Consider the following 26,753-nt stretch of genomic DNA (forward strand, 5'->3'; position numbering starts at 1 on the left):
GCAGAGCAATTCACGTTAAGTGGAATAGGCCGTTTTAAACAGATGTGTTTTGAGTTGCAATTTGAAATGGGGGAATGAATCGATGCATATCACTATGTATGGTGAGTTAAACTTAAATTATAAGACAGACATTTGACAAAAGTGTTTTCAGAAGCTATTTAGGAGAAGATGCAGAGTTCTTGCAATAAAATAATAATAATAACAATAACAACAACAACAACAACAACAACAATAATAATAATAATAATAATAATAATAATAATAATAATTAATGTTTTAGGGTCACTTTGAATGTGCAAGTGGGCGTAGTCAAATACGTGTCATGTGATTTGACACGGAAGTCGTCTTTATAAACTACATCCCGAAGTGGCCGGAGATGATTGGTCCGCTCTGTCCAGGTCCACGGTTCCCGGTCCCCGGACCCAGTCAGAGTCAGAGCCAGCCAACTACCTAGGCAGTGTCGTAATTAAACTTTAGCTAGCGTCAAAGAAAGTAAACGCATAAATAGCCGAAACCACAATTCCCAACGGGCTCAGGGAGCGTTTAGCTACGTTGATTTGTAGTCTCTAACTGAGACCAATCGTGCTGGTGATGGCAAGTGGCAGGACACGCAGCAAGTGAGGTAAGACAAGTTACCAAGCTAACTACTGCTAAGCTACACCGGGGTTCACTAACTTGGTTAACGTTAGCTAACCGTTCATGGCTAAGTTAGCTAGCTCAGCTAAGTCCCATGTTGTTCTTGGTATTGTTGTTTGACGTTAGCTAGTCTTATCAGACAAAACTTGAATTTAATAATACGGTGTTTCTCGGCAGAAGTGGGCAGCAGAACATAATGATATGCATATTAAAAAAGCAGGGTGATGTAAATACATTACACACAATACGTTACATGTTGCATGCGACATAACATTATATGAAAATGTGTGTCATGTAATGTAGCTAAGTTTTTGATTCCACTCTCCTAACGTTAACCGACTTCTCCTGCTCCAGCTGTGTTTACGTGCTCGCTCGGCTCCGGTTGCACTCGTCCCTCCAGCGAGATCGAACAAGCCATGCCCGTCCTGGCGATGGCAGAGCCTGTGCTTGATCACCAGAAACGGTTTCAGGCTGCTGTGGATGTGATCCATAACCTCCCCAAAAATGGTATATAGCCTTTTACCAGCCATATCATTATCTACGGAAGAGGATTAGGGCCACATATGAAAAAATAATCTCAGAATTGTGAGAATAAAGTCAGAATTCTGCCTTTTTTTTTTTATTTTGTCTTTAAAAAAAAAGGTCAGAATTCTGAGATAAAAAATAATTATCTCAAAATTCTGACTTTAAACTCCCATCTCAAGTACATTTTTTTCACATGGGTTCAAGGACACTAAGGCACTCAGGAGGGCAAAGTTTAAAAAGCCTTTATTATATTTCTTGGCTAAATCATTAAAACAATAAAACCCGTTTTGACCGTGTGGCCTTCATCAAGGCAAGTATAACATATTTGCATTTGAACTGTATTTTATAGCCTATTGGCCACATTTTCTCACATGTGGCCCTAATCCTCTTCTGTGAATTGTCTCACACACCATGTGTCAGAAAGTTTGCTGCTGGCTAGACTGTACAAACGGTATCCTTATTATTGTAGGGTTGGACTGTGTTACCCAGAAGCCTTGGGGCAGATGACCTGTTAGTGCAGCTGTGATGCACGCTGTGTTCTTTTTGAGCACAGAGAGTGTAAAATTAAGCCAGGTGGCTTAGTGTAGCCAAATGTATCAGCCAGCATAATGTAAGACATAATTATCTTGTGGATCAGAACTTTGAATGCAATCTGTCACGTCATATTTTTATTATTTTTATGTAAATAAAAAAAGTGGCTCCTCGTGATTTGTTGAACATTCTATCCAATATGTACTGTTGCAAATAAGAAGTCAACACTAAACTGTCTTTATTTTTTTTAAATGGAGTTTGGCTGTTTTTAAAGAACAGTGACCAAACGCCACTGGTAAAAACTGGTGACACAATGTTATTGCATTAATTGATTAATATTCTCAGTTCTATTGCCTTAATATGTAAACAAGAAACATGAACTCTCAAATTTCTGAACACTTGTTTCTTGAAGTTTCCAGTCACCTAAAATGAAAATGAGCTTCTAGTTTCCCAATTCTATACTCATGTATGTGTCTGCCCATGACAACTGAAATGTGACCCCCCATAGTCACTAACGATCTGCGGACCTTTCCGGTTTCCCCTAGTCCAGGTAAATGAAGAAATAAGCAGACCCACCTAATGACTGTCTGTTATCTTGCAGGTTCGTACCAGCCGTCCTATGACGTCATGCTACGTTTCTACAGTCTGTACAAGCAGGCGGTGTGTGGACCCTGTACAGTGTCTCGACCTGGCTTCTGGGACCCAGTGGGTCGCTACAAATGGTCTGTATGTGTGTGCAGGCATGTATGTCATTGTTATCAGAGTCAGGTTAGTTTTCAGTAGCAGACACACCAGCTATTTAGTTGGCCTTGAAAGTGCTCTTCTTTCCTATTCCAAAAGAAGGCCATGCAGTTTATGCTGTATATAATATTTTGAATGTGGTGTTTTTTAATTTAATTTGTCCAGCAGAGATTGCAAAACAAATTTTATCTACATTTTTGCATGGAGTTTGGTGTGATATTCTCTCTGTGGGTTAGTTAGTCTGCAGGTATAAATCTCAGGTAATTGAGCTAATCTCCGCGCCTTGTCAACCAGTGTCATTGAGGGCTTTTGTTGAAGGTTTCAAGCCAAAGACCTGTTAGTTGTTTATAAGGAGCAGCAGCATTGGTTTTATATTGCAGGTTGGGGCACAGCTTGATGCAGACTTATAGTTCTACTGAAGTCAACAGAAGTTGTGTTACTCAGTATATTGAAGGAGAGAGGATCAGTGTCTTGCTTAAGGAAATCTTGATTGGACACATGGCCTAACACTGAGGCTAATGAGGGGTTTGAACTTGATTAGGTCACAAACGTATCCGGTCAGTTCAGCTGACTCCTAACAGATTAAAAAGCTGTAAACTAATCCTTAAATAGATTGCTGCTTTAAGCAAACATTCGATTGTGTGTATCTTGTCTTTCTGTAGAGCGTACTGCATAGTAGGGGTGGGAGAAAAAATAAATACGACATAGTATCGCAATATTTATTTATTTATTCTATTATGTTTAGAATAAAAGAATGTGTTGGTCAGTTTGTCTGCTTGACAATCCCATTTTGCAGCAATACAATTTAAGTGAAATTAACTTTTTTACCCGTCTTCCCTGGAACCGTGTCAAAAAAAATGTGCGTCCAAAATACTCAACGCACTACTTCATATTCCAGGCCTATAGGCGCCGCTGTTTCTGCTACAGAAATTCACCAAAAAACGGAGAAGAGCATAGTCACTTCCACTCAAGGGGGTAAGCTTCGCTTCAGAACTCGAACCTCCGATGGCGCCATTTTGTTGCTACAAAGGTATCACCTCCTGTTAGCATTCCACTGACCGCCATTTATTTTTTTTTACGTCACTTGACAGCGAATAACTTTACATCCAAAGCGTTTAAAGACTCTATTTGTCCGTTGTTTAATTCTAAAGAAACGCGACAATGTATAAAAGGCTCCATTACCTTGTACCTCACGTTATGGCTCCGTAGCAGACGTTTTTATAAAAATAGGCTAACGATTGTGTCATAACCAAGTGACTTACTGTCGCACAGTAGAGGAATTACCGTATAGTACAGGAGAAGCTCACAGGCAGTTTGGACTTACATTAGCTGTTTAGGTTTAATTACGAATGTTAACTAGCATGTTAGTTAGCAATAATTAGCCTGTGCTTATGTTATCTCCTTACATATACCTACACTCTCCGTCTCTGTAAGATTGGGAATGATTGAGATTTCTCTTGTCACAGCTACCAGAAGACTTACTTCAGACACGTTGTGTTCACGTCACATTTATGTTGTCTCTGTCAGTTGGAGGCTGCGCAGTAAAGCAAATGATCACCGGAAAAGTGCTTCTAATAGCCTTCACTGGTCTCCGTCCAGAGCAACGGGGTCTATTGGTCCATTATATATATATGTCAGTGCTTCCACTTCCAATCATGACATGACTAGCTTTTTTATTTTGCAATTCTGTCTGCCATTGGACGGGATTGCAGCGCGCTAGCTAACATCGGCAGTCAAACAAACATCGATGATCCAATGTATTTTTGATAATCTACACGTTTTTCTTGCGGTAGCCTTTCTACAATAAGCCGTGCTAAAAATTACTATAATCCGTTCAAGGAGACAGATTAGCTAGCTAGTTAATAAGTTGTCTACTTCCACTTGTAGTGGCCATGGCGTGCACTAGCGCTAGTGCGGGTTAGAGGTCGAGGGGTGTGGTGTGGCGATGACCTCATCGATACGCAAGTATGCGGCTTCTCCGTCCAAACGAAGCCAAAAGGGAGCCGTTTTTTCACCCTGGGACCAGGTTTAAAAAAGTGCATTTTCAGGCAGTGCGTTTACAGGATTCGTTTGGACAATCGGCCCAAACGATGCTAAACATGTGCATTTGCACCAAAAAGCGTCTCCATGTGGATGGCCCCTTAGGTGAATAGTAACCAACAAATGTTAAAGGGCAAAATGAATTGACACTGACGGATGAGATGGTGTCATTGCTAATCAAATCTTGAACGACTATATTTTGTGTTAGGCAACCATGTGTTTTATTTAACCAAGTTTCATTTTTTGGACACTACAAAAATTGGCTGAGAATTCACATGGTGTAGTACAGTCCACTCTGGGGTGAAAAGTATTGCAGTTTAATCCGATGTGGTGTGATGGTGTCTGTGTCAGGGATGCCTGGAGACGCCTGGGAGAGATGAGCAGTGAGAGTGCCATGGCAGCATATGTGGACGAGATGAAGAAAGTAGCACAGGAGGTACGTAACCAATGTATTTCATTCATATAATATAGGGGTGCCACCATTTTGACTTTGAATCGAAAATTGATCAAAATGAGCTTTTGATGATTGAAATCAGAAGAAGGATCGGCGATTCCCCCAGTATTTTGTTTCTCTCCTCCCCGGCCACATCAGAAGAAAAAAACACACTGCGTGGCTTACCGGCTAGTAGCATGCAGCTAAAGACACAGGGTAACGTTAGCTTAGCGGTAGCCTGCAGCTTGACTGTTCCACACACCATGACCGCTGCCGAAGAGAGATGACGGAGAAAGACTATGGTAAGAAGTCTCGCTGGATTAGGTTTTAGTAATCTCATCCAATGAAAATTCCTTTTTTATGAAGTTGTTTATGTCGAAATCTGAATGAGATTCTTTTTAGTTTAGGGTAAATTAATCTACCAGAAAGCTTACAAATGGTGCTTCACAACTTCCCTGCTTCAAATAGTGTTTTTGTTTTTCTTTATTAATGGAGAAATTATTCTTTTGTTTTAAACCCATGCAAAGACCCCATATGCTAAAACACAGCCATACACTGGAGAGGCCTTAGTTTTTTCGTCTGATCTTTACTTTGACAACGTTCTGGTTGCCAGCTGTCATTTGGCATCTCCCACCACTGGGCTACCTACCGCCCAAGTGGACCACCTATTTTTAACAACCCGCCCTAATATAGCAGGCTAGAACCGGCCCTTAGAAGAGAACTAACTTGAATCCTCCTGCTTCCCTGAAGTCACTGGTGTGTTAACATTTTGCCTTCCTGCGAGTGATGGAAACAAACCGCCAAGGTAAAGCATGTGGGCTCCGACGGGACTCCATGGTTCCTTCAGGCTCACATTGTTAAACGCAGCATCGTAAAAATAAATAAAAAAAATTTAAAAAAAACTGAGCAACTCGAGCTGTTACAAAGTACCCTACTGCTATCTTACTGTGGCATTGCCATCACTGCTTAAAAAAATAAATAATCGAAGTCGAATCGTGCCAACCATGCACACCATTAAAAAGGCAGATGAAAACACCAATTACATTTTCATTAATGCCCCCAAAGAATGAATAAATCATTTCTGAAGAAGTGCAGAGCAGCAGCTGAAATCTCAGTTGAATGCTAACAGCTTGGCCGTGTGTCGGGGCGCACCAAGCCCACAGTCAGCTGTTACCACGGTTGCATGTGTTGGGTCACAGTAGCATGGGGAGCATGAAGTGAGGCATTAAAAAGAGGATGCATAAATGACTCTGAGTGCGTGCCGCCTGGTCAGAACAACCAAGAGATCAATAAATGTTTCCACTGACTCGGCAGGTCATCGACAGCGTACCCATGACTGAGAAGACGGCCTCGCTCTTCCACCACTTCGAGCCGCTCTACCTGGTGATTGATGACATGCCGCGGCCTCCAGACTCCCTGCTCACACTCCGAGAAGGTCAGTGACGCCGAGGGTCGGCCTCCAGCCAGCATTGCCTGAGCAGCTGATATCTGTTGGGAGTTGACGACGATGATGATGATGATGATGATGATGATGATAATATTTGATTAGAAATGAGATCTGCTTCTGTCAGTGTGCTCCACACCTGACGAATTGATCAATGCCTGGACTGCTTCTAATTAGGGGTCGACCAATACTGCTTTTTCAGGGCCGAAACCGGTTATTAGTAGGTAATGAAACCGATGGGCGATATTTAGAGCTGATATGTATTTAACTTTTTTTTTTTTTTTTTTTTTTAAATGCAAAAATTTAGAATTTGGAATGTTACAAACTCCAACACACAAGTTTGTGTAAATGCTTTAAGCAATTATTTAATAAAACTGAAACCTTTAAAATGTAATACACACTCAAAAAATGAATAAATCAAAATAGCTTCCTGAAGTTTTAACGTGCCGACAGTTTGTTTGCAGGTGTTGCATACTGCTTAAAGAGCTGTAGCGGAGCCAAGGTAGCCCAATCAATCAATCAAATCAATTAACTTTATGGGTCAAATAAAACGCCCATACACATGAGCTGCAAATCGCCAAATATCGGCTCCAATAATCGGCCAGGTCAATCATTGGTCGATCCCTACTTCTGATACACTTCACATGCATCAGGATTTCATTTTATTAGGATTAGCCACCACTCCAAGAGCACTAAGGGCCGTTTCACACCGCCTGCGTGGCGTGTCCGTTTTTATTTTGGCTCCCATGTTAACAGGTTAGAGCTTACACACTGCCTGCGTGAAGGAAATATTCTGGAGCCTATTTTGCCATCAATACTGCCGACGTTGTCTTTGCTCTAATCCAATCACTATATATTTATGTTTAACATTTCATTTTATCAATGGGAAACATCCATGTGTACAGACAAAGCTAGCAGCAGCGCTGCGTCAGACACGTTTCTGGTGTGTAAAGACTTAGAAAACGCCACGCAGCTGACACGCAACAGAAACGCCACGCAGCCAGTGTGAAACCGGCCTAATGTTCAGGCGTCTCGGCGGCCCACACACATTTCATTTTCTCAGCTTTATAATAAATGGATGAATCTTTTTATCATGATTTGAAATGAAGTGAAACGTCCTTAATTGGTCCCATACACACAGTACAGTGTAGTGACCTTTAATCACCTCATTTAGCCAACCCGAAGTAATAGGAGCGGGGGACAGCTATAAATGCAGCATCCGGGGAGCGACTTGGGGTTCAGTGCCTTGCTCATGGACACTTTGACACGTGGCCGTATGTAAAGGGTCTTTGTCCATTACTTTACTGTAGATCTGAAAGGCAGTGAGCATGCTGACAGGCCAACAGAGATGAAGGATGAGGATGAGGATCAGGAGCACGGTGGCCCTGAGGAATCTTCTTCTCTTCCAGACGGGTCAGACCCAGATCCCGAGTTCAGCCTGTCTGAGGTTCTAGACCTCACTGCCAACACCGTCGCGAATGGATCCACTAAGCCGTCTGCTTTTTAAAAGTTTGGGTCCGCACCAGCCTTTCCAGCTCATTTTACAGGGTTTCTGCGGGGCCTTAAAAAGGTTGAACATTTTAAAATCTAAATGTTAGGCCTTTTTTAAAAAGTCTTAAATTAACTGAAGTATTGTGTTCTAGGTGTTAAATTATTTTAAACGGGTCTTAATTTTCCTCCGTCAATGCAACTCTACCTCTAATGCTCTTTTTTTTTTTTTTATCCTATGGAGTTGTAGTTCTTTCTTTCACTGGTCCAATTATAATTTTGCTGTATTACAACAACAAATGAGACAAACATGCAACTTTTATTGCAGCCAATCAGCTTTCATGTTATTGGTACAGAGTGAAACACCAGAACAACATAAACATCTCTTTTTCTCCATCCTCTTTTCAGTTGCCAACATCTGTAAGGCGTGGGACAGACAGCCTCGTTGACCAAATCATTATTTAATGTTCGTCTGACGAAATCCTAAATATAGTTTGAAATCCGTGCTGTATCATCAGTTATATCATCATTTCAAATGAGTAATCCCAGAGAAAGTTAAGAGACTATAAAACAGTTGTCTTAACTTTGCTGTCACCCAGACGACTGTGACGGGGCAGCTACAGACACTTTAGATTATATGAGGCTAGATATCGTCTTAAATTTAGGATATCGTAATATGACTTGTTTTAAAGGCTACTTTACAGTAAAGTGACGTCATTTTTTGAGCTTACTAGACTGTTGTAGCAGTTTTATTTGCCTTTACACACTTTGTAGGAGCCAAATATGTTGTTTCAAGTGTTCAGATTTTGGGTGTTGTTTTTTGTATGTACATTGGGTGTCGCTGTGGTATTACCTGAGGCAAGGTTATAAAGGTGAGCTCCAAATTGTTGACAGCAGGTGTTTTTGACCACTAACGCTGTGACACGAATGCTGCGATGCTGGAGTGCATTGGCGCCAAGCCTTTGTTCTAAAGTTGTCTAATTGTTTATAGATCTATCGCTGAAAACATGAAATAATGGACAGTTCATGCTGCACGATTAACCAAATAAACCTACTGTTATTCTGCAATGCAACATCGTCAGACGATTCTTGAACGCTACACAGCATGTTAACATCAGTGCGTCAGCCAGGTCACTCCGGGTTAAAACCACCTCAGTAGTTACGGTATCAGACCGAACAACTTTACACACTTAATATATCGAAATTATTGATGATTATTTATCTCAAATGTAATTGTTACTATTTTGTGAAAGCACCAACTGCCAACCCTACAATATCGACATCGAAGACTTTGGACAAGAATATTGTGATGTTTGATTTTCTCTATTGCCCAACCCTAGTTACAGTTTCTATAATGATCCCGTTTATCATCCACTAAAAATGAGGTTTTTTTTCAAACCCCATTATGAATAGACTATTCTGCTTTCTGTAACCCCCCCCTGCAGACTCAGGTGTGTGTGAGGGTTTGGTGTTGACCAGCGACTCGGAGAGCGAGATCTTCTGTGACTCTGTGGATTCAGTGGAGCAAATGGACAACCTCACGGTACGACTTGCTCACATCCCCCCCCAAAGGAGGAAATATAAAAGTGTAGAGTTTCACTATTTGCAAATAAGACTTATTTCAAAGCTTTTCTTTACCAGATTCCAGTTCCAGTCCAGACCAATGGCTTTCACAACGGCCATGTGTCGCCGGAGTCCTCTCCTGTCCGGAGCCTTCAGCTGGAAGGGGGTCTGGAGGTCCGACAGGTTGGGGCCGGTCAGGGTGGAGAGGGGGCCGAGGATGGGAAGGGTCCGGGTCCCAACAGAAGGAGTCGAGACTCCGGGCGGGAAGGTTCCTACCACAACTGGAGAGAACGTAAGCTGTTAACGTATGGAAGTAGGGCCGGGCGATACGGAGAATATCAAATATCACAACATTCTTTTCCAAATACATCGTCAATTTTGGATGGATGGATGGATGGATGGATGGATGGATGGATGTCGATAGATATTTCCCAGCCGTGTATGGAATGTTCAATATTGTGTAAAAGCTAGAAATGTATATTTGTGAACCAATTGAAGAAGTTATTAGAACTAGTCATGACATTTTTTCATTAACATTCAAAGACTGATTATATACTAGTAAAGTGTTAACGAAATGAAATTATTAAATAAATAACCTAATTGTAAAAAATAAATCAAACTATTAAAAAGCCTTAGTTTTCATGGTCCCTTCAGCCCTGTTGTTCCCGTGGCTGTATGTGTTGTATCTCTGAATAATGAGGGTTAAATATCCTGCGGTGGGGTGTGTAGGCGGTGTTCCTCAGGGCGGTCCTCGGTGGGGGCCTCCGGGCGGGGGCGGAGGGGCCGGGCGAGGCGGAGGTGACGGCTCGGAGGGGGGGTCGGAGAGGCTGCAGGACGCCCAGCTCCAGCAGCAGATCATGCTGGCCCTGCGCAGGCTCCGGGAGGACATGAGGAGCGTGATGGAGCGGCTGGAGGTGGTGGAGAGGCTCGCCGCCACACACGTAAGCACCAATCGGAATCCGAGAAGGGCGTGTCGCCACAATAAGTTCCACTTATGTGGAATTTGCCTTGGCGAATGGTGCATACATACTGACATATTAAACATTAATATGAAATGAACAATAAATACAGAAACAAATGTATACATACAAAATAACCGTTGCGTAAGGAAAAAGGAGGTTGAATGGGTTGAGTGCATAATGTGCATTGGGCAGATGTATAGTCCAGGACGAAGGTTAACGCAAAGTGACTAGGTGGGAAGGGTGGGGGTGGGGGTTTAATGTGGTGCATTTGCATGATTCTTTATGGAGAAAACTCAGTTTTACAGATCTGTTGACTAAATCAACTGATTACGATTAGTCGATAAAATCATATGTTAGTTGACTACGAATTTCTTCTAGAAAAATGTAGCATATCAGTGGATTTACCCTTTAAGCTGCCGTCAGCGCTGAAGCTCACTGCTGTTTCTGTGTGACAGGCCCAGAGTTCAGAGTGGAGACCGTGTCTACAGTGTTCAGCCTCAAAAGAGCAGGTAAGAGACCAGCAGCACCCTAGCTTATGGCATATCCTGTACTGTAGTTAAAGGGTGTCTTTGTCTATTTTTCAACCTGGACCCTATTTTAACCATGTTTGTTGTGTATAACTGACTGATCGCAGCAACCATCTTTGAAATTGGTCCGGTATTAAGCGAGACTGCTGCAATCTGCAGCGGTGAAACAAGCTGCAGTGTAATGTTAACGGGCAATTGCACACCTTCAATTTTCATCCACTAAAAGTTGTTTTAGCTGCTGACAGACTCAGATTATTATTCTAAGAGTCTGACAACATTATGAAAGGATCCCTACAGAGATAGAGCTTTTAGTTAAAGAGTAAGATCCTTTTAGTTTAACATGAAACGGCCCCGAAATCCCCATCACCAAACCCACCAGACTCCATGTAAATAAACAGTAATTTAAAGTTACAGTTTCTTTAGTTCTGCAGTCTGTCACTACACTGTTGACTTTATTCTAAAACATGCTACACTGAAGAGACTGTCTTTAAACTGAATATGTAGTGACAGCAAGTTGTCAGACGTGTAATGTTGAGTTACTGTAAAGTGGCCCGTGCCTGGTTTTAAGCGGGGCCGTATGGTGGATGCTCCTGACCATGTGTTCCATAGGAGATGATGGGATGTTTGGTTTTTCTCTCAGGAGGAGAAGTGGTGGCTGTTTGACGTGTCGGGTCAGACTGTGGTCCTCTTCCTGGTGTGGCCGTTTGTTGCTCAGGGTCTGGTCTACCTGCTGAGGAGGGCGCAGAGGAAAGGTCGCGTATCTTCATGAAGTAAGCTGCTGAAGACATTCAACCACTCGCCTGTAGTAATCCCATCGGCGCGAGAACTTTAATCTGTACAGCGGAAGGGAATGAATCCGATATGAATTCATCGTTCCGTGCACCGAAAGGAGGGAGCGAGACGTTTGCCGACTTGCTGTCTGCTTGGAGAGCGATGTATCTGGCAGAGTTGTACACCTCAGGATCCAGAAATCCTCTCTCACTCGCTACAGCACATCCATCTTTATTTAATTGATTCCAGTGTAATAAGCTGGTGTGTGTTGGGCAGCAGGAAGCAGATAATGAACATAATATTGTCTTTACCAAACCTGGATCTGATCATGAGCCTGAGATACTGATTAAGCCTGAATAAAGACTTGGATTATATTAATATATTACTCAGTTTAATGAAACATGTTGTACATTCGACATATTCTGTGTACTTTGGGGTTTTGCTACCATAACATCAATGTCTTTTTTAATGTTCAGAATATTATCAAAATTGCACAATGCAGCCAAAGTATCAGCTTTCAAATGGAAGAAGTCGATGTACAGATGTCTTGCTAATAAGTCATGTAGTTGTAATAATGTCACTGTCTCTCTGCTATGGGAAGGGACCATTCTGTATTGGCTGAGAGGACTATCGCTACACTTGTCATTTTTAATTGTAATCTTTCAGATCAGATTCTTGACCAGTGTCTCTTTTGACTTATATTTAAGTCTTACAATGAAAGTCTTTTCAATGCTCTGTTGCTCTCCTAGGCTGCTTGTGTGCTAACTGTACATTGCTTACAACTTCTGAACAGTCACGCGTATGTATTTAATTATGTAGATCAAATGTCAATGTTAACTAAATCTGATTGTTGGTTACCGCTGGAGTCCTCTATCGTGACTCCAGGTGTAATCACATGATAAAATGCACTGCAATGACTAGTTTAATTGAGACTGTCACCAAATGATGGAAGAACTGTATCAAAACTGCCCTGTAATGTAACAGTCATGTATAATATCAATACATGAGCTCAAATTAAAAATCTATATTGAATAGAAGGTTGGGTTGTGTCAAGTCTTAGTGGTAAATATGAAGAATGTTAACCACATTCTAGCCTAGGCTACAAGTGAACTAGTCAGTGAGCTACTTTGTTTTAGGGTGGTTGGGTGTGTTTTGATTAGTCTAGCTTTGCCAGACCTTCCTCCACAGTGCTGCGGAGGAGGGTCTGGCTAGTCCACACAGCACTCGGGGATAGGAGAAAAACATGCTCTGGTTTATTGGCATTTCTTTCAACCAATCGTCATAGAGTCGTTTCCCCCGCCCCCTCCTGCCCAGACTCGAAGTTCACGGGGATTGCCAGGCTGAGAACGCAGCATTCACAACCAACCCGGTCTCCTATTGTAATTGTAACCCCTACTACAAAATAACCCTGCCGAGAATGTAAGGCGGTTGCATTCTTTCAGCCAATGAGGGCGCTTGTATTCTTTCAGCCAATCGGGGCAACCGATGACGATGTGAACGAGCTTTTCTCCCGCAGGCGCGGGAGCATTTGTTGATGCTGATTGGTCCATTGATTTTTAAGTAAGTAGTCAACAAATAACAAATAACTTACTTAGTTATTATTATTTTTTTGTTTAAATACCATCCATCCATCTATGTTATAGTGACTGTAAAGGCTTGCTGTACAGTCCTGAAAGTTTACAGTCCTTAAACTGCCAATTCATAATCTATAATTTGTTAGAAAAGATAGCATGTTAACTAAGCTAGCTAAGCTAGTTATTGTCCAGTCTGAAGGTAAGTATCATTAGCATGTATAAATGGTATAGTTAGCCTACTCAACATGGTTTCAAAATAAATTAAACATTATTTATAATTGTTTTTGTTTAAATATCATCCATCCATCTATGCTATAGTAACTGTAAAGTCTTGCTGTACAGTCCTGAAAGTTTACAGTTGTTAAACTGCCAGTTCATAATCTATAATTTGTTAGAAAAGATAGCATGCTAACTAAGCTAGCTAAGCTAGCTATTGTACAAGTCTAAAGGTAAATATCATTAGCATTTATAAATGGTATAATATAAATGGTTAGCCTACTCAAATTAAACATTACTATTTGATATAACCTCTGACATAACGTTTTTTCTAAAACAATCTTCTGCTGTTGACTTCAGAAGCGGACTTTAATGATTTAGGCTAGCTACCCATTCGAACCAAGACAGTTAGTGCTAGCTTAGCTCGCTAACTTAGTCACATAAAGAAGATCAAACAGAAGATTGTTTTAGAAAAAGTTATGTCAGAGGTTATATAAAATCGTAATGTTTAATTTAATTTGAAAACCTGTTGAGTACGCTAACCATGAGCTACTTGATTGCTAGCACTCTGCAATGTTATACTGCTGGCGTGAATGAAGTAGCCTAATGAGTAAATTAATTATTATCTTTATTACCACAAGTTTCTATGAGGTTTGTAGGAATTGCTACCTTCAGTTAGCCTAATTAAGGTAGATTTTGGCTAACAATGGTAAATATATCAGGGACGCTAGGGGGAAATTTATTCAGGAAAAAATACTGCATCGGTACTACTGGACACCAAACAGGCTTTTCAAAATAGGTCTAATAAATACCAATACATGCTGGAAATGTAAAACAGAGATGGGCACCTTGTTGCATCTCATTTGGGAATGTTCCACGGTCAAGCTGTTCTGGCATAACATATTGGAGTTCTTGGGGACATGGGCAGGAGTAACCATGCCAGTGTCCCCAAGACTATGTCTTCTAGGAGACTAAACAGAAACGCCAACCCTGACAAAAAGCGCATATTCAGTTCTGATGGCTGGGACAGCCACTGCTGCCAGAATTATATTGAGATACTTGAAATTACCCATAAACCCAACAATACAGCCAGGAGTGGAAACTCCTTATGAGTGAGACGGCATCATATGAGGTTATGCTGGCTAGGATAAGGGATTAATATGCCATCTCTATTTAACTTACTGATATTTTGTTTGATAGTTTTATTTAACTGATTCCACTGTACTTTCTGTCTGCTTAGTTTGTGCGGTTTTTTTTTTTTCCTTCACCTTTTACATTCCATGTGACCAGGATATTTTATGCTTTGGCTGGAATGTTGTTCCACTATCTGACCTCTTCACCTTATTTGTCCTCTGTGAACTGTACCATATGAGCTGTTATTTGTCATGTTTGCAAATAAAAAATTTAAATTACAAGAAAATGCAATAGGTTGACATAGTACAATGTCATGTAATGTATGCACAATGTAAACACAATGTGCAAGCTGTGGCCTCAAAGATTGACTTATTAGATCTGATTAGATTTTGTAGATCAAGTTGTGTTTAGCACATCACTTTTTTTAAATGCTTCTGTTTGAGATGTTGTGTTAGTGAATCTGTGCCAAAGTCGTTTCACTCAATCTCCCTGTTTTTGCTCTTCTTTATTTTTCTCTTCCCATTCAAACGTTTCACTCTCATCTCTGAACTTTTCTCCATCTTCCTCATCCATTTTTGTCTACATGAAGATGCCAGGATCTAGCCACAAACACTGCATTTCATGCCAGGCCATGATGGCCGTGGCACAGAAAAAATGCCCCTCTTGTACGGTGTTACAACCAATAAGCAACAAAAAAAAGATAAAATAAAAAAAATATTGGAGAAGCCCCCATCGGCCCAGAATGCAGGGAAAGTGCTGGACAATGTCATTGTTGATGTAAGTATATTTCTTTTATATTATTATTATATTTCTTATATTAACTGTAAATGTATTCCAGAGGCCTGTACTACGAATCAAGATCAACATGTCCTGGATTTCTTTCAGTTACCCGCCTTCACCTAACCTAACAACCGCGGTCCCGCATAAACTGTGTCACAACGATGATTAACAACTAGTTCAATCAACCCAGGGTTTCCCAATCCAGCGGCGCACGTGTTCACATAACAGAGGCGGTGTTTGCTCTATATGGCCAATTGCAAACATCTACCAGAGCTGCATATTTTACATTAGAAGAGCAAACTATAATTCTACATAAATATGAAGAACACAGACACGGTTTGCAGGCAAAACGCAATACAGTCGCTGCTTCCTAAAACAGGAAGGAAAGCTGGCAAAAAAAATAGCCAACGCTGCGTAAATCACAACGCTTATCAATATCACTTCTTCATCAGTCAGGCACAAGATCTGACCATAATTACACTTGTGCTTTCCATAAACTGTCCTTGCTTTAGCCTATTAAATTATCAGTTGCAACCCTGGCAGTGGTAAGCGAACGTGAGAGCAAATAAAAAATATAAAAACATAATTCAAACCGATGTGTGGCATTGGCAACACACGGCTCAAGAAACCGACAAATAGCCGATATGTAATTCCCTCCGCTGAAAATCTATATCTTTCATAAAAATACCCATCACGGAATGTTAACGAGGTTGTTGGTCTCTGTAACTCGGTAACTTTTATTAGCGCACCTCTCTCTCCGCGCACAGAGCTCCGGATCTTCTAGTGGTGACGCCGTTATCGAGTATTGATTGGTCAGTAGGCGGTGCTTTTACACCGGTTGATCTCTGATCTCCAACTTAACCTGGTCCCAACCAGGTTAGGCGTTCAGCATAAGTTACCACGGCGATTGAACCCGGTAACAACTAATCAACCGTCGGTACAGAAAACGCTAAATCCTGCTTCGTAGTACAGGGCTCTGAAATATGGTACAACATAGGCTCAATATTGATAACTATTCATAATTTTAATTACCTAAAAAGACTAAGAAAAAACATGCCGAATTTAAACATTTCAGTTTAACACTTAATATAGCATTCAAATGTTTTTCAATTATCAACGCCAATGTTGACACAACAATGAAAAACACACAAATACTGTAAATAAGTATGGGGCTGTCTGTCTTACAAACCTAGTTGCTAGATTTTGTGGTCATATCTCTTATCGGTGTACAGTATATTGAACATGTGTAATATTGATATTGATCAACTGTCTATCACGATACGATAAGTTATTGAATTATTGCCCAGGCCTAACATAGGCTAACAAACACACACACACACACACACACACACACACACACACACACACACACACACACACACTAACATCCAGGAAGTTTTTGAGAAACTCCTGAATTGTAAGTATGTTTTAGTACATTATTGAACCATTTGTAAATAATAACGCACATCGTGGAGTTTGCCCAGACAGCCAGCCCAAAAATGATTTTAAGCAGGTCCACATTTTATCTAGATTTTTTCATGATTTTATCTTGATTGCAAGCAAGCTGGATTGGTTGACCTTGCATTTGTTTGCTTTAATGGTTAAAATTGTGGGTTAGTTCCTACCTCCAAGCTCTCTGAGAAACTCCACACAGTATGTTGTTATTGCTTAGGCTATTTACACTTTTCATCAGGTAAATTCGTACATTCAACTCAACATAACCTTAAATAGTTTGGCTAACTAACCAGGACCAATCAGGTCTTACTCTAGAATGACGTCAGTCAAAGTGGCATTCCCATTACGGCCTGTGAGTAGGAAAAGGCAAAACATTGTCATTTATCTTTTTTAACATAGTCAAATTAAAAACAGTGGATAATCCGACCACTTACCTTATTAGCTAGTAGTCTTAGTAGTTTTGTAAACATAGTCAGAAACGATAAATAAACAATTGCATGCAAATTGGACAGCTCCCCAACTTTTTGTTCTAAAAACACATTGTGCTAATGCCACAATTGTTTTAAACAGAATCATTTAATTGCATTTTGACATAACTTGTAGCAAACTGTGTCACAGACCACATACAATTGGCTGCAGACCGCCTAAGGGTCCCTGGACCCCACTTTCAGAACCACTGTTCTAGAGGCCTTACCGTATTTTCCGCACTATAAGGCGCACCGGATTATAAGGCGCACCTTCAATGAATGGCCTATTTTAGAACTGTTTTCATATATAGGGCGCACCGGATTATAAGGCGTATAGAATAGAAGATACTGCAGTCAAACGTTTGACTGGGGTTGTACTACGGCATCCAACCTGCCCGGCTCCCTCTCGTCATTATCCGAGTCAGTGTCGCTGCTGTTGCCTGGCAGTTCAGAGATTATTCCTGCCTTTGTGAAAGCTCGGATCACAGTTGAGACTGATTTATCAGCCCAGGCATCCACGATCCATTGGCAGATAGTGGCGTAAGTCGCCCGGCGCTGTCTCCCCGTCTTGGTGAACGTGTGTTCACCTTCTGTCATCCACTGCTCCCACGCAGGTCGCAGTTTAGCTTTGAACGCCTCGTTGACACCAATATCTAGCAGCTGGAATTCTTTAGTTAATCCACCCGGAATGACGGCAAGCTCCGAATTAGTTTGCTTCACTTGTTTTTTGACAGCATCGGTGATATGGGCGCGCATGGAGTCGTAGATCAACTCTGACTACGGTAGCCGTAATGTTGCAAGCGGTGCGGCTTTGTAGTTTACCAGTCGTACTGGAACATTTTATTATTATTAAATTGTTTTTATTGGTTTTTCATACTGAAACATTTTGACAGAGCGCCTTGAGCGCCATGTACAACCAGTATGGATCAACCAATTAACCAATTGATCCATATATAAGGCGCTCCAGATTATAAGGCGCAGGTTGTTTTTTGAGAAAATTAAAGGCTTTTAAGTGTGCCTTATAGTGCGGAAAATACGGTAATTATAATTTGATTGGGAGTTCGTAATGGATACAACATATTTTCTACATGTTCTGTTTATTTCACAGTACCAAAGCCAGCTGTCTCCACCATCATTGCACCTGCTCCCAGCCTCCCTACTAGCTCCACCCCCACCCTCGTTACCCTCACCTCTACCACCCTCCCTACTCTCACCTCACCTCTCCCACCCTCATTACCTTCTCCACTCCCAACCTCTTCGACCCTCCCTACTTTCACCTCTACCACCCTCCCTACTCTCACCTCACCTCTACCACCCTCCCTACTCTCACCTCTCCCACCCTCATTACCCCCCCCACTCCCAACCTCTCCAACTCTCCCTACTCTCACCCCTCCCATCCAGCATTCCCATACCTACACACTACATAACCTTGCCACTGCACCATGCCCTCCCTTCCCTTCAACCTGCTTACCTCCACCACCACCTTCACCCCGCCCATCTCTGCAACCTCCGTATGTTCTGCATTTGTAGCTAGAAAGGGGAGGAAGAAGGTGAACGCAGGAAAGAATGGTAGGTAATATATATTAAGTAATTGTGTGCTTTATGCTGTTGTATTCTAATATGACACAGTCACTAGGGACCATATCTACCAGGTCGTTCATTAACGCAGGATAAGGCCAGAGAAGCACTTAAACTATTCTATACTTACTTCAAATAAGTCGCATTTCTTTTAAAAATAACATTTTAATTCCAAATTTGTGGGAGATATACTGTATACAGGAGAAATTAGCCCTGGGTAAGATTGATGGCCATTTCTGTATATAATGTAGGCATGGTTTAGTCTGTATTTTTTAACTAGACGCATTGCCATTTCTGTTTTTCATTGGCAGAAAATGGAGCAGCAAATGGAGCTCCTGGATAAGTGGTTCAGCAAAGATTTATTGTTCTGTTTAAGATGGCTTACTGAAGGAATGGCGTGTTGTTTTTTCCAAGGCCCCTCTATTGTTACCTTGTTATAGCCTTTTATAGTCATTTACGAACATTTGTCAATCTCCTGTAAACTGGCGTAGGACGGGTGTACGCCGATTCCATCCATCCATCTTCCATCCATCCATCTATCTTCATCCGCTTATCCGGTATCGGGTCGCGGGGGGAGCAGCTCCAGCAGGGGATCCCAAACTTCCCTTTCCCGAGCAACATTAACCAGCTCCGACTGGGGGATCCCGAGGCGTTCCCAGGCCAGGTTGGAGATATAATCCCTCCACCTAGTCCTGGGTCTTCCCCGAGGCCTCCTCCCAGCTGGACGTGCCTGGAACACCTCCCTAGGGAAGCGCCCAGGGGGCATCCTTACCAGATGCCCGAACCACCTCAACTGGCTCCTTTCGACGCGAAGGAGCAGCGGCTCTACTCCGAGCTCCTCACGGATGACTGAGCTTCTCACCCTATCTCTAAGGGAGACGCCAGCCACCCTCCTGAGGAAACCCATTTCAGCCGCTTGTACCCTGGATCTCGTTCTTTCAGTCATGACCCAGCCTTCATGACCATAGGTGAGGGTAGGAACGAAAACTGACCGGTAGATCGAGAGCTTTGCCTTCTGGCTCAGCTCTCTTTTTGTCACAACGGTGCGATAGATTGAATGTAATACCGCACCCGCTGCACCGATTCTCCGACCAATCTCCTGCTCCATTGTCCCCTCACTCGCGAACAAAACCCCAAGGTACTTGAACTCCTTCACTTGGGGTAAGGACTCATTCCCTACCTGGAGTAGGCACTCCATCGGTTTCCTGCTGAGAACCATGGCCTCAGATTTAGAGGTGCTGATCCTCATCCCAACTGCTTCACACTCGGCTGCAAACCGATCTAGTGAGTGCTGATGGTCACAGGCCGATGATGTCATCAGGACCACATCATCTGCAAAGAGCAGCGATGACGCCTTGATATCCTGTCCATAAATGTTACAAACAGTATTAGTGACAAAGCGCAGCCCTGGCGGAGGCCAACCCTCACCTAAAACGAGTCCAACTTACTGCCGAGAACCCGGACACAGCTCTCGCGTTGGTTGTACAGAGATTGGATGGCCCTGAGAAGAGACCCCCTCACCCCATACTCCCGCAGCACCTCCCACAGTATCTCCCGGGGGACCCGGTCATACGCCTTTTCCAGATCCACAAAACACATGTAGACCGGTTGGGCATACTCCCAGGCTCCCTCCAGGATCCTTGCGAGAGTAAAGATCTGGTCCGTTGTTCCACGACCAGGACGGAATCCGCATTGTTCCTCCTCAACCCGAGGTTCGACTATCGGCCGAACCTTCCTTTCCAGCACCTTGGAGTAGACTTTACCAGGGAGGCTGAGAAGTGTGATACCCCTGTATTAATCGGATTCAGGAGTTCCTCAAAGTGCTCCTTCCACCGCCCTATTACCTCCTCAGTTGAGGTCAACAGTGTCCCATCCTTACTGTACACAGCTTGGATGGTTCCCCTCTTCCCCCTCCTGAGGTGGCGAACAGTTTTCCAGAAGCACCTTGGTGCCAACCGAAAGTCCTTCTCCATGTCTTCTCCCACACCCGCTGCTTTGCCTCTTTCACAGCAGAGGCTGCAGCCCTTCGGGCCCTTCGGTACCCTGCAACCGCCTCCGGAGTCCTCTGGGTTAACATATCCCGGAAAGACTCCTTCTTCAGTCGGACGGCTTCCCTGACCACCGTTGTCCACCACGGTGTTCGTGGGTTACCGCCCCTTGAGGCACCTAAGACCCTAAGACCACAGCTCCTTGCCGCAGCTTCAGCAAGGGAAACTTTGAACATTGTCCACTCGGGTTCAATGCCCCCAGCCTCCACAGGGATGCACAAAAAGCTCCGCCGGAGGTATGAATTGAAAGTCTGTCGGACAGGTGCCTCCTCCAGACGTTCCCAATTTACCCGCACTACCCGTTTGGGCTTACCAGGTCTGTCCAGAGTCTTCCCCCACCCCCTGACCCAACTCACCACCAGATGGTGATCAGTTGACAGCTCCGCCCCTCTCTTCACCCAGTGTCCAAAACACAGCCTCAGATCAGATGAAACGATTATAAAATCGATCATTGACCTTTGGCCTAGGGTGCTCTGGTACCAGGTACACTTATGAGCATCCCTATGTTCGAACATGGTGTTTGTTATAGACAATCCATGACTAGCACAGAAGTCCAACAACAAACAACCACTCTGGTTTAGATCAGGGAGGCCGTTCCTCCCAATCACGCCTCTCCATGTGTCTCCATGATTGCCCACGTGCGCGTTGAAGTCCCCCAGCAGAACGCCGATTCCTGAACAATTTATTTCTGTCATTGACCGAGTTATTTCGGCTTGTTTTTCCAGCCCCTCTGCTGTCAGGAGACAGGGTCGTGGTGGTGGTCCAGCACGGCGGGCGGAGGACACGCACTCTCCCTCAGCTGTTGCCTCGTTCCGACTCATGAAAAAAACACGAGTAAAATAAAAGACACAGCATAAACTCCGCTACCGTGTGTGTTTATTTAAATATAAGTACACCTACATGTAGGCCTAAGAGATTGCAATAGAAGCCTGTATATTACTATTAGTGCTATAGAATGCATGTGTCAAGGATGTATAAATTAAATAAACTTCAGCTTGAGTCCAATTTACTACGGCAACACTGTTGACCACATCAGTGATCTCTTTCCATTCCGCATTCTTTCTACAGCCTTTAATACCAGTTTTCAGGCTGCCAAATAGTACACACTTTGGTGCAAATGAACCGGAGATATCAGGGTTTCAATCTCCACCTCTGAAAAGTGCCGCTTCTCAGCCGGATTACGTCTCGCCATGTCGTAAATTGTAGGGGCGAGGCATCAAAACCAAGAATATATTGGGGCGTGATATTTAAATTACAATTGTTTCCAGCCGCTGCATTTATCAATGTACGACCATTCTTACGCTCTGATTGGTGTGATGCGAACGTTTCATGAATCACACGTGAAGCCTGTCGTAAGATGATTTCTGTGCTCATATCTGCGCTGGTTTCTGCATTAGGTTGATAAATGAGGGCCACTGTATTTAAAGGTGCCCTGGAACAAAAAAACATTTTTACTTGCATATTTTAAAATATGTTAGGTCCATATGTGTTTGTGTTATGTCATGAATGTGAAGATGAACTGCTACCTCCTTTGTCAGCTCTAGCCACTGAAAAGAAATAAGCAGAGAAATCAGACCAATTACAAAAGCTGGTCAGTCTGACATCATACTGCCTGAGCTCATTACTATTCATGAGCTCGCCCAGTTGGGCTGGGTGAAGGCTGTTGATATCAAGGCTCTCATTGGCTAGCTGTTACCCAATCAGAGTCAAGCAGCTTAGCTTGTTGAATATTAATGAGAACTGGCAGAAATCGAGCTGAGTCTTCCTGCAGGCTTTCTATACCACGTTAGAATGGCTTGAAACAAGGTAACCAAGGCATTTTTTTCAACAAAAAATGTTACGGAGTCCATGGCAGAACTTCAGACATTACCATAAAGTAATGAAATACGTGTGGCAAGGCACCTTTAAATCACATTTTTTTAACTTTTGTACTTTGTACTTGTATTTTTTCAGTAGTTGCATCTTGTTTGATTGATTGTTTACACTTGTATTTAAAATGGATCACTTGTGATCAGATTTTAAACGACAAGCGTAAACAGGGTAGATGATATTAAAAATGGTAATTTGCACACATAGAGAACTCAACCAAACAGTGGTTTAATTCAGAATAGCTCATGTTGTAATCAACAACTTCATGTGTATCTCACACATTTAACTGTGTTCAAATAGGGTGTTTTTTATCATGTGTCCATACTTTAAATGTGCTTTGTTCAACAATGGAAAAACAGGCAGCAGAGTTTAACTGTTGGAATAGTTAGGAAACCATGATGGTTATAGCAAAAAGAAGAAAAAAAACAATATATTTCACTTATGAAATACGTCAATTATGTATATTGTGTGTATTTTTTCTCTTTAGCAGGTGTCTGAACTTGAAGTACATACACAACAGGCCATGAATGACGGGACATCAGGGCTACAGGGGTTACCCCCGTAAGTAAGTACAACCCAATTTTAGTCACGCATAATGATTTCCTTTCCCCCGATCTTGCAGGTCTTAGTGTGTTATAGGTGGTAGATGTGGAGACAGCAGAGTCAAAAAGCGTGAGCCGCACCTGTGTGAGGAGTGAAGAAGGATTAAGAAGAGTTCAACTGGGCAGTGAGTTGAATTGGATTTATTAACCCTTCATATTCCACTATCTGTGTTAATGTAGGTTAAGTAGAGTAAATTATTATGTTTTGGCTGGTGTTCTTAACATGACAGTAACAGTATCTTAATTCATGTTTAAAGCAGGTTCTCAAAGTCCCCAGACCAGGCAATTGGCCAATTTTGACGAGCTGGTGCAAATAATAGCCCATGTCCAGCCCATGTTTGGTATAATTTTGTTTCACACACACCCCTGATTCACTCACTTTTGTCACCTGTCATCTGCTTGCATCCCTGTAGTTGCCATCAAATGTTGGCATCAGCACCTAGCACCTACAACGCCTGAGAGACTTCCACCTACCATGCTGAGAGAATGAGAAAGAGCTTCTTTCCCCAGGTCATATGGACTCTCAACCAAGACAGTAGTTCCTCAATATAACCCCTACCCCCCCCACACACACACACACACACACACATACATACACATTTGTGTTCTTGAATACTTTTGTGTACAGTACACTGGACTATTTTTGTAACGCCAGAACCAACCGAGCAAATAACTCATTCCTTCTCATGGCAATAACCCAATTAAATAATACACTCTCTTTTTAGTGTATTCAAATTGTTGATGTGTGTATGTTGCAGTCAGAGAAACAGTGTTGTAGATGTTGTGTTGCTGAACAATGTCTGTTTGTGAATTGTCAATATGTCTGTGCTGTAAAACAAATTGCCTCTCAATGACATTAATGTTTTCTAACCCCTTGATCTGAGTTGATTTGATTGGTGTTGAGGTTTTGATGTATTTAACTTTACAGTCAAGTAGGGTATGTGTATAAAGGGTGAGGTAGGAACATAATGCCTGATTGGTTAACACCCTCATATTGCAAAATTCAGTTTTTATTTGTGTAGTGGACCCTTGACTGTCAAGGCTTGGCAGGGTCACTGTCACTCTTCCACTGACTGAATGTTCATACATTGGTAATCCCAGAGCTCTCAAGTTTTGAAGACAGACAAGAGTGACATTACCCATTGTTGTTGTTATCAATAATTTATCAGACTTGCAGAAGAAAAGATTTGACACATGGCACTGACAATTCAACCAAATACAAAGTATTTATTCAATTTCCGCATGGTGTGTGTGTGAGTGTGAGAGAGAGAGAGAGAGAGAGAGAGCTGTTTTTTTCATTGGTTGTTGCGTTAAATCTTACCCAGATACAATAGTGCTGTTTTGTGATTGGCTATTGCGTAGCACCTTTCTTTTTTTGATTGGCTGATAAGAGGCAGGCTCAACTAAGAACTCCAGGGGAGACGCGCTTGATTCCATAGTGAGAGCGGCGCGGCCTGAGAAATTTTGGGCGCTGCTGCATATTAAATATATTATAAATATTTTTTCCGCGTGAGAAATACAATGTGACCGAAATGAGTGACTGTCACGCTCAATGCTTGAAAGCCCTAATCCGAGTAATAGTGAGTTGGTCATCCATAAACAAGAGCAGTACGTACAATATTGATATTGTGATATTGATATCCCTAACAGATGCCTAACAGATTGAATGAATAGCTTTTTGTAAATGTATGTGCAGTAGGCCTACATGGCTAGCTTTTTGTGTGCACAGTGCACCTCCAGACACTACTTTTTAAAATGTTTTGAGAATTTTGAGATGCATGTTTCAGACCCATGAATGCATGTTTGAAAATCAATCTGACCCCTAAGTATTTACTTGTTTGGAATGGCCTGCAAACATAGCTGCAAACCACAAGATTCGGTCGACAAAGCCTATTGAGAATGAGGACAAAAAATGCCCATCCCTAGTAGCTGTGATAAATTAGCCTGAAGCTAATGCTTACCTGTTCAGGAGGAAATAAGCCAACTCTGCGTCCTTTTGGGATCTAAGCTGTCTCCATCTTTCAAATACATCTCCAATATTTACCAGGGGGTTGTTACGTCTCTGGTCACGCAACTGTTAGAAACATGCTGTTTTCTTTTTTTTTATGTCATGTAGAATCTATCTCCGTTGATCCTGTTGGTTTGTTTGCTGCTTTCATGGCTGTACTAACGTTACAGCTGTAGAGCTGGGTTTACGTTTTTACAGGTATATCTGGCAACCCGGCCTGCCTGTCAAACTGGGCCGTTGATAACAACACACAGACCAAAACATAAATTCCGTCACGGAATGTAAATTTCAAAAAGAAAAAATACTAACATTAGCATTGTTGTCAGTAAAGATAGTATTTCAATTTAACATGTTTCCTTAATATCTGATGAGGCATTGGTGTCATTTTTGGATTTATTACAGTACAAATATTACATATTGGACCTTTAGCCATAGTCCTCACAAATCCACGAAAATTAAGTTTGCAGCATCCACACAATATTATCGTGCCACAAAAACTTCAAACTGTCAAAATAAATATCAAAAGATACAGATGATTTTTTTTTTTTTTAAATAGTTTCTATTGGTAACAAGTTCAGTCTATACAAATCCCCTTTCCCATAAATCCACTGAGCTGTGAACATTAGTCTCTGTTGAACAAATAGGCTGTGAGGCACTGAAATTGTCACCGGTTTGAATGGTAAACGAGCCTTTGAATTTACAGTCCCATCAGATGTATCAGCAGTGTGAATGGTAAAGGGTGAGCTCCATTTTTTTGGGAGAGGATTGTTGCATGAGGCCTTTTGCCTGCTGTGATATTAATCATTGTAGGTTAGCATTCTAGGTCACTCGGCACTTCCAGTTTCCAAGAGCAGATTGTAGTCCTTTTACATTTGTATAGATTTTTCTTTAATTAAAAACAAAATAGTTTTGGATTTATGACCCCTTGTCATATTTGCACTACACGAGGGAGATCCCCCCCGCCCACAGTACTTTTTTTTTATGTAACTAAGTAACTTTTACTAAAATTACATTTTAAATGAACTACTTATTCCTTTTACTTGAGTAATTTTCCGATAGGTAATTTCACTCGTACTTGAGTAATATTTCATATAATTATTGGTACTTTTACTTGAGTACAATATTTTAGTACTTTTTCCACCTCTGCCAAACGGCTCACCCCATGGGTATACGTGTTCTGTTGGGCGTCACCTGAAGAATCCCGGAAATGACTAGTTTTGAACAGTCTATATCGTCGATGTTCACTTGCCACCAGAAATTTTACCAGATTTCACTGTTTTTCGACCGGATGTCCATCCCCTTCCTCTTTCTTTGTGTTGGCGTTCTAACCTCCGGTGGATTTGTGAGGACTATGGTTAACT

The 26,753-nt window shown here is 42.0% G+C and overlaps 1 protein-coding gene and 2 long non-coding RNA genes across 4 annotated transcripts; all 3 read left to right on the top strand.

Moving 5' to 3' along the window:
* Positions 1 to 347: 347 nt before the first annotated feature.
* acbd4 (acyl-CoA binding domain containing 4) lies at positions 348 to 12,698 on the top strand. Of its 2 annotated transcripts, XM_028568453.1 has the most exons (11): positions 349 to 622; positions 991 to 1,143; positions 2,294 to 2,414; positions 4,825 to 4,909; positions 6,221 to 6,341; positions 7,661 to 7,831; positions 9,284 to 9,381; positions 9,480 to 9,693; positions 10,131 to 10,342; positions 10,819 to 10,872; positions 11,531 to 12,698. In XM_028568453.1, the coding sequence occupies exons 2-11, from the start codon at positions 1,053 to 1,055 to the stop codon at positions 11,657 to 11,659; spliced, it is 1,296 nt and encodes a 431-aa protein (XP_028424254.1). In that variant the 5' UTR covers positions 349 to 622; positions 991 to 1,052; the 3' UTR covers positions 11,660 to 12,698. The 2 variants fall into 2 exon arrangements, with proteins under 2 accessions (XP_028424255.1, XP_028424254.1); XM_028568454.1 differs by lacking the exon at positions 7,661 to 7,831 and having other exon boundaries at positions 348 to 622.
* A 555-nt stretch (positions 12,699 to 13,253) lies between these two features.
* Positions 13,254 to 18,496, top strand: LOC114547613 (uncharacterized). The gene is made up of 3 exons (XR_003691238.1): positions 13,254 to 13,434; positions 15,175 to 15,362; positions 18,396 to 18,496. It is a non-coding gene; the product is annotated as an uncharacterized LOC114547613 (long non-coding RNA).
* A 145-nt stretch (positions 18,497 to 18,641) lies between these two features.
* LOC114547612 (uncharacterized) lies at positions 18,642 to 23,904 on the top strand. The gene is made up of 3 exons (XR_003691237.1): positions 18,642 to 18,856; positions 23,270 to 23,509; positions 23,798 to 23,904. It is a non-coding gene; the product is annotated as an uncharacterized LOC114547612 (long non-coding RNA).
* The last annotated feature ends 2,849 nt before the right edge of the window (positions 23,905 to 26,753 follow it).

This window comes from Perca flavescens, chromosome 21 (genome assembly GCF_004354835.1).
Source record: "Perca flavescens isolate YP-PL-M2 chromosome 21, PFLA_1.0, whole genome shotgun sequence".
NCBI classification, from domain to species: Eukaryota; Metazoa; Chordata; class Actinopteri; order Perciformes; family Percidae; genus Perca; species Perca flavescens.

What these genes read in the sequence shown, in the direction of transcription:
- acbd4 (XM_028568453.1), top strand. Translation starts at nt 1,053, where the DNA reads ATGCCCGTCCTGGCGATGGCAGAGCCTGTGCTTGATCACCAGAAACGG. An exon ending in CCATAACCTCCCCAAAAATG is followed by an intron (nt 1,144 to 2,293) that starts GTATATAGCCTT and finishes GTTATCTTGCAG; the next exon opens with GTTCGTACCAGCCGTCCTAT. An exon ending in CCTGCTCACACTCCGAGAAG is followed by an intron (nt 6,342 to 7,660) that starts GTCAGTGACGCC and finishes ACTTTACTGTAG; the next exon opens with ATCTGAAAGGCAGTGAGCAT.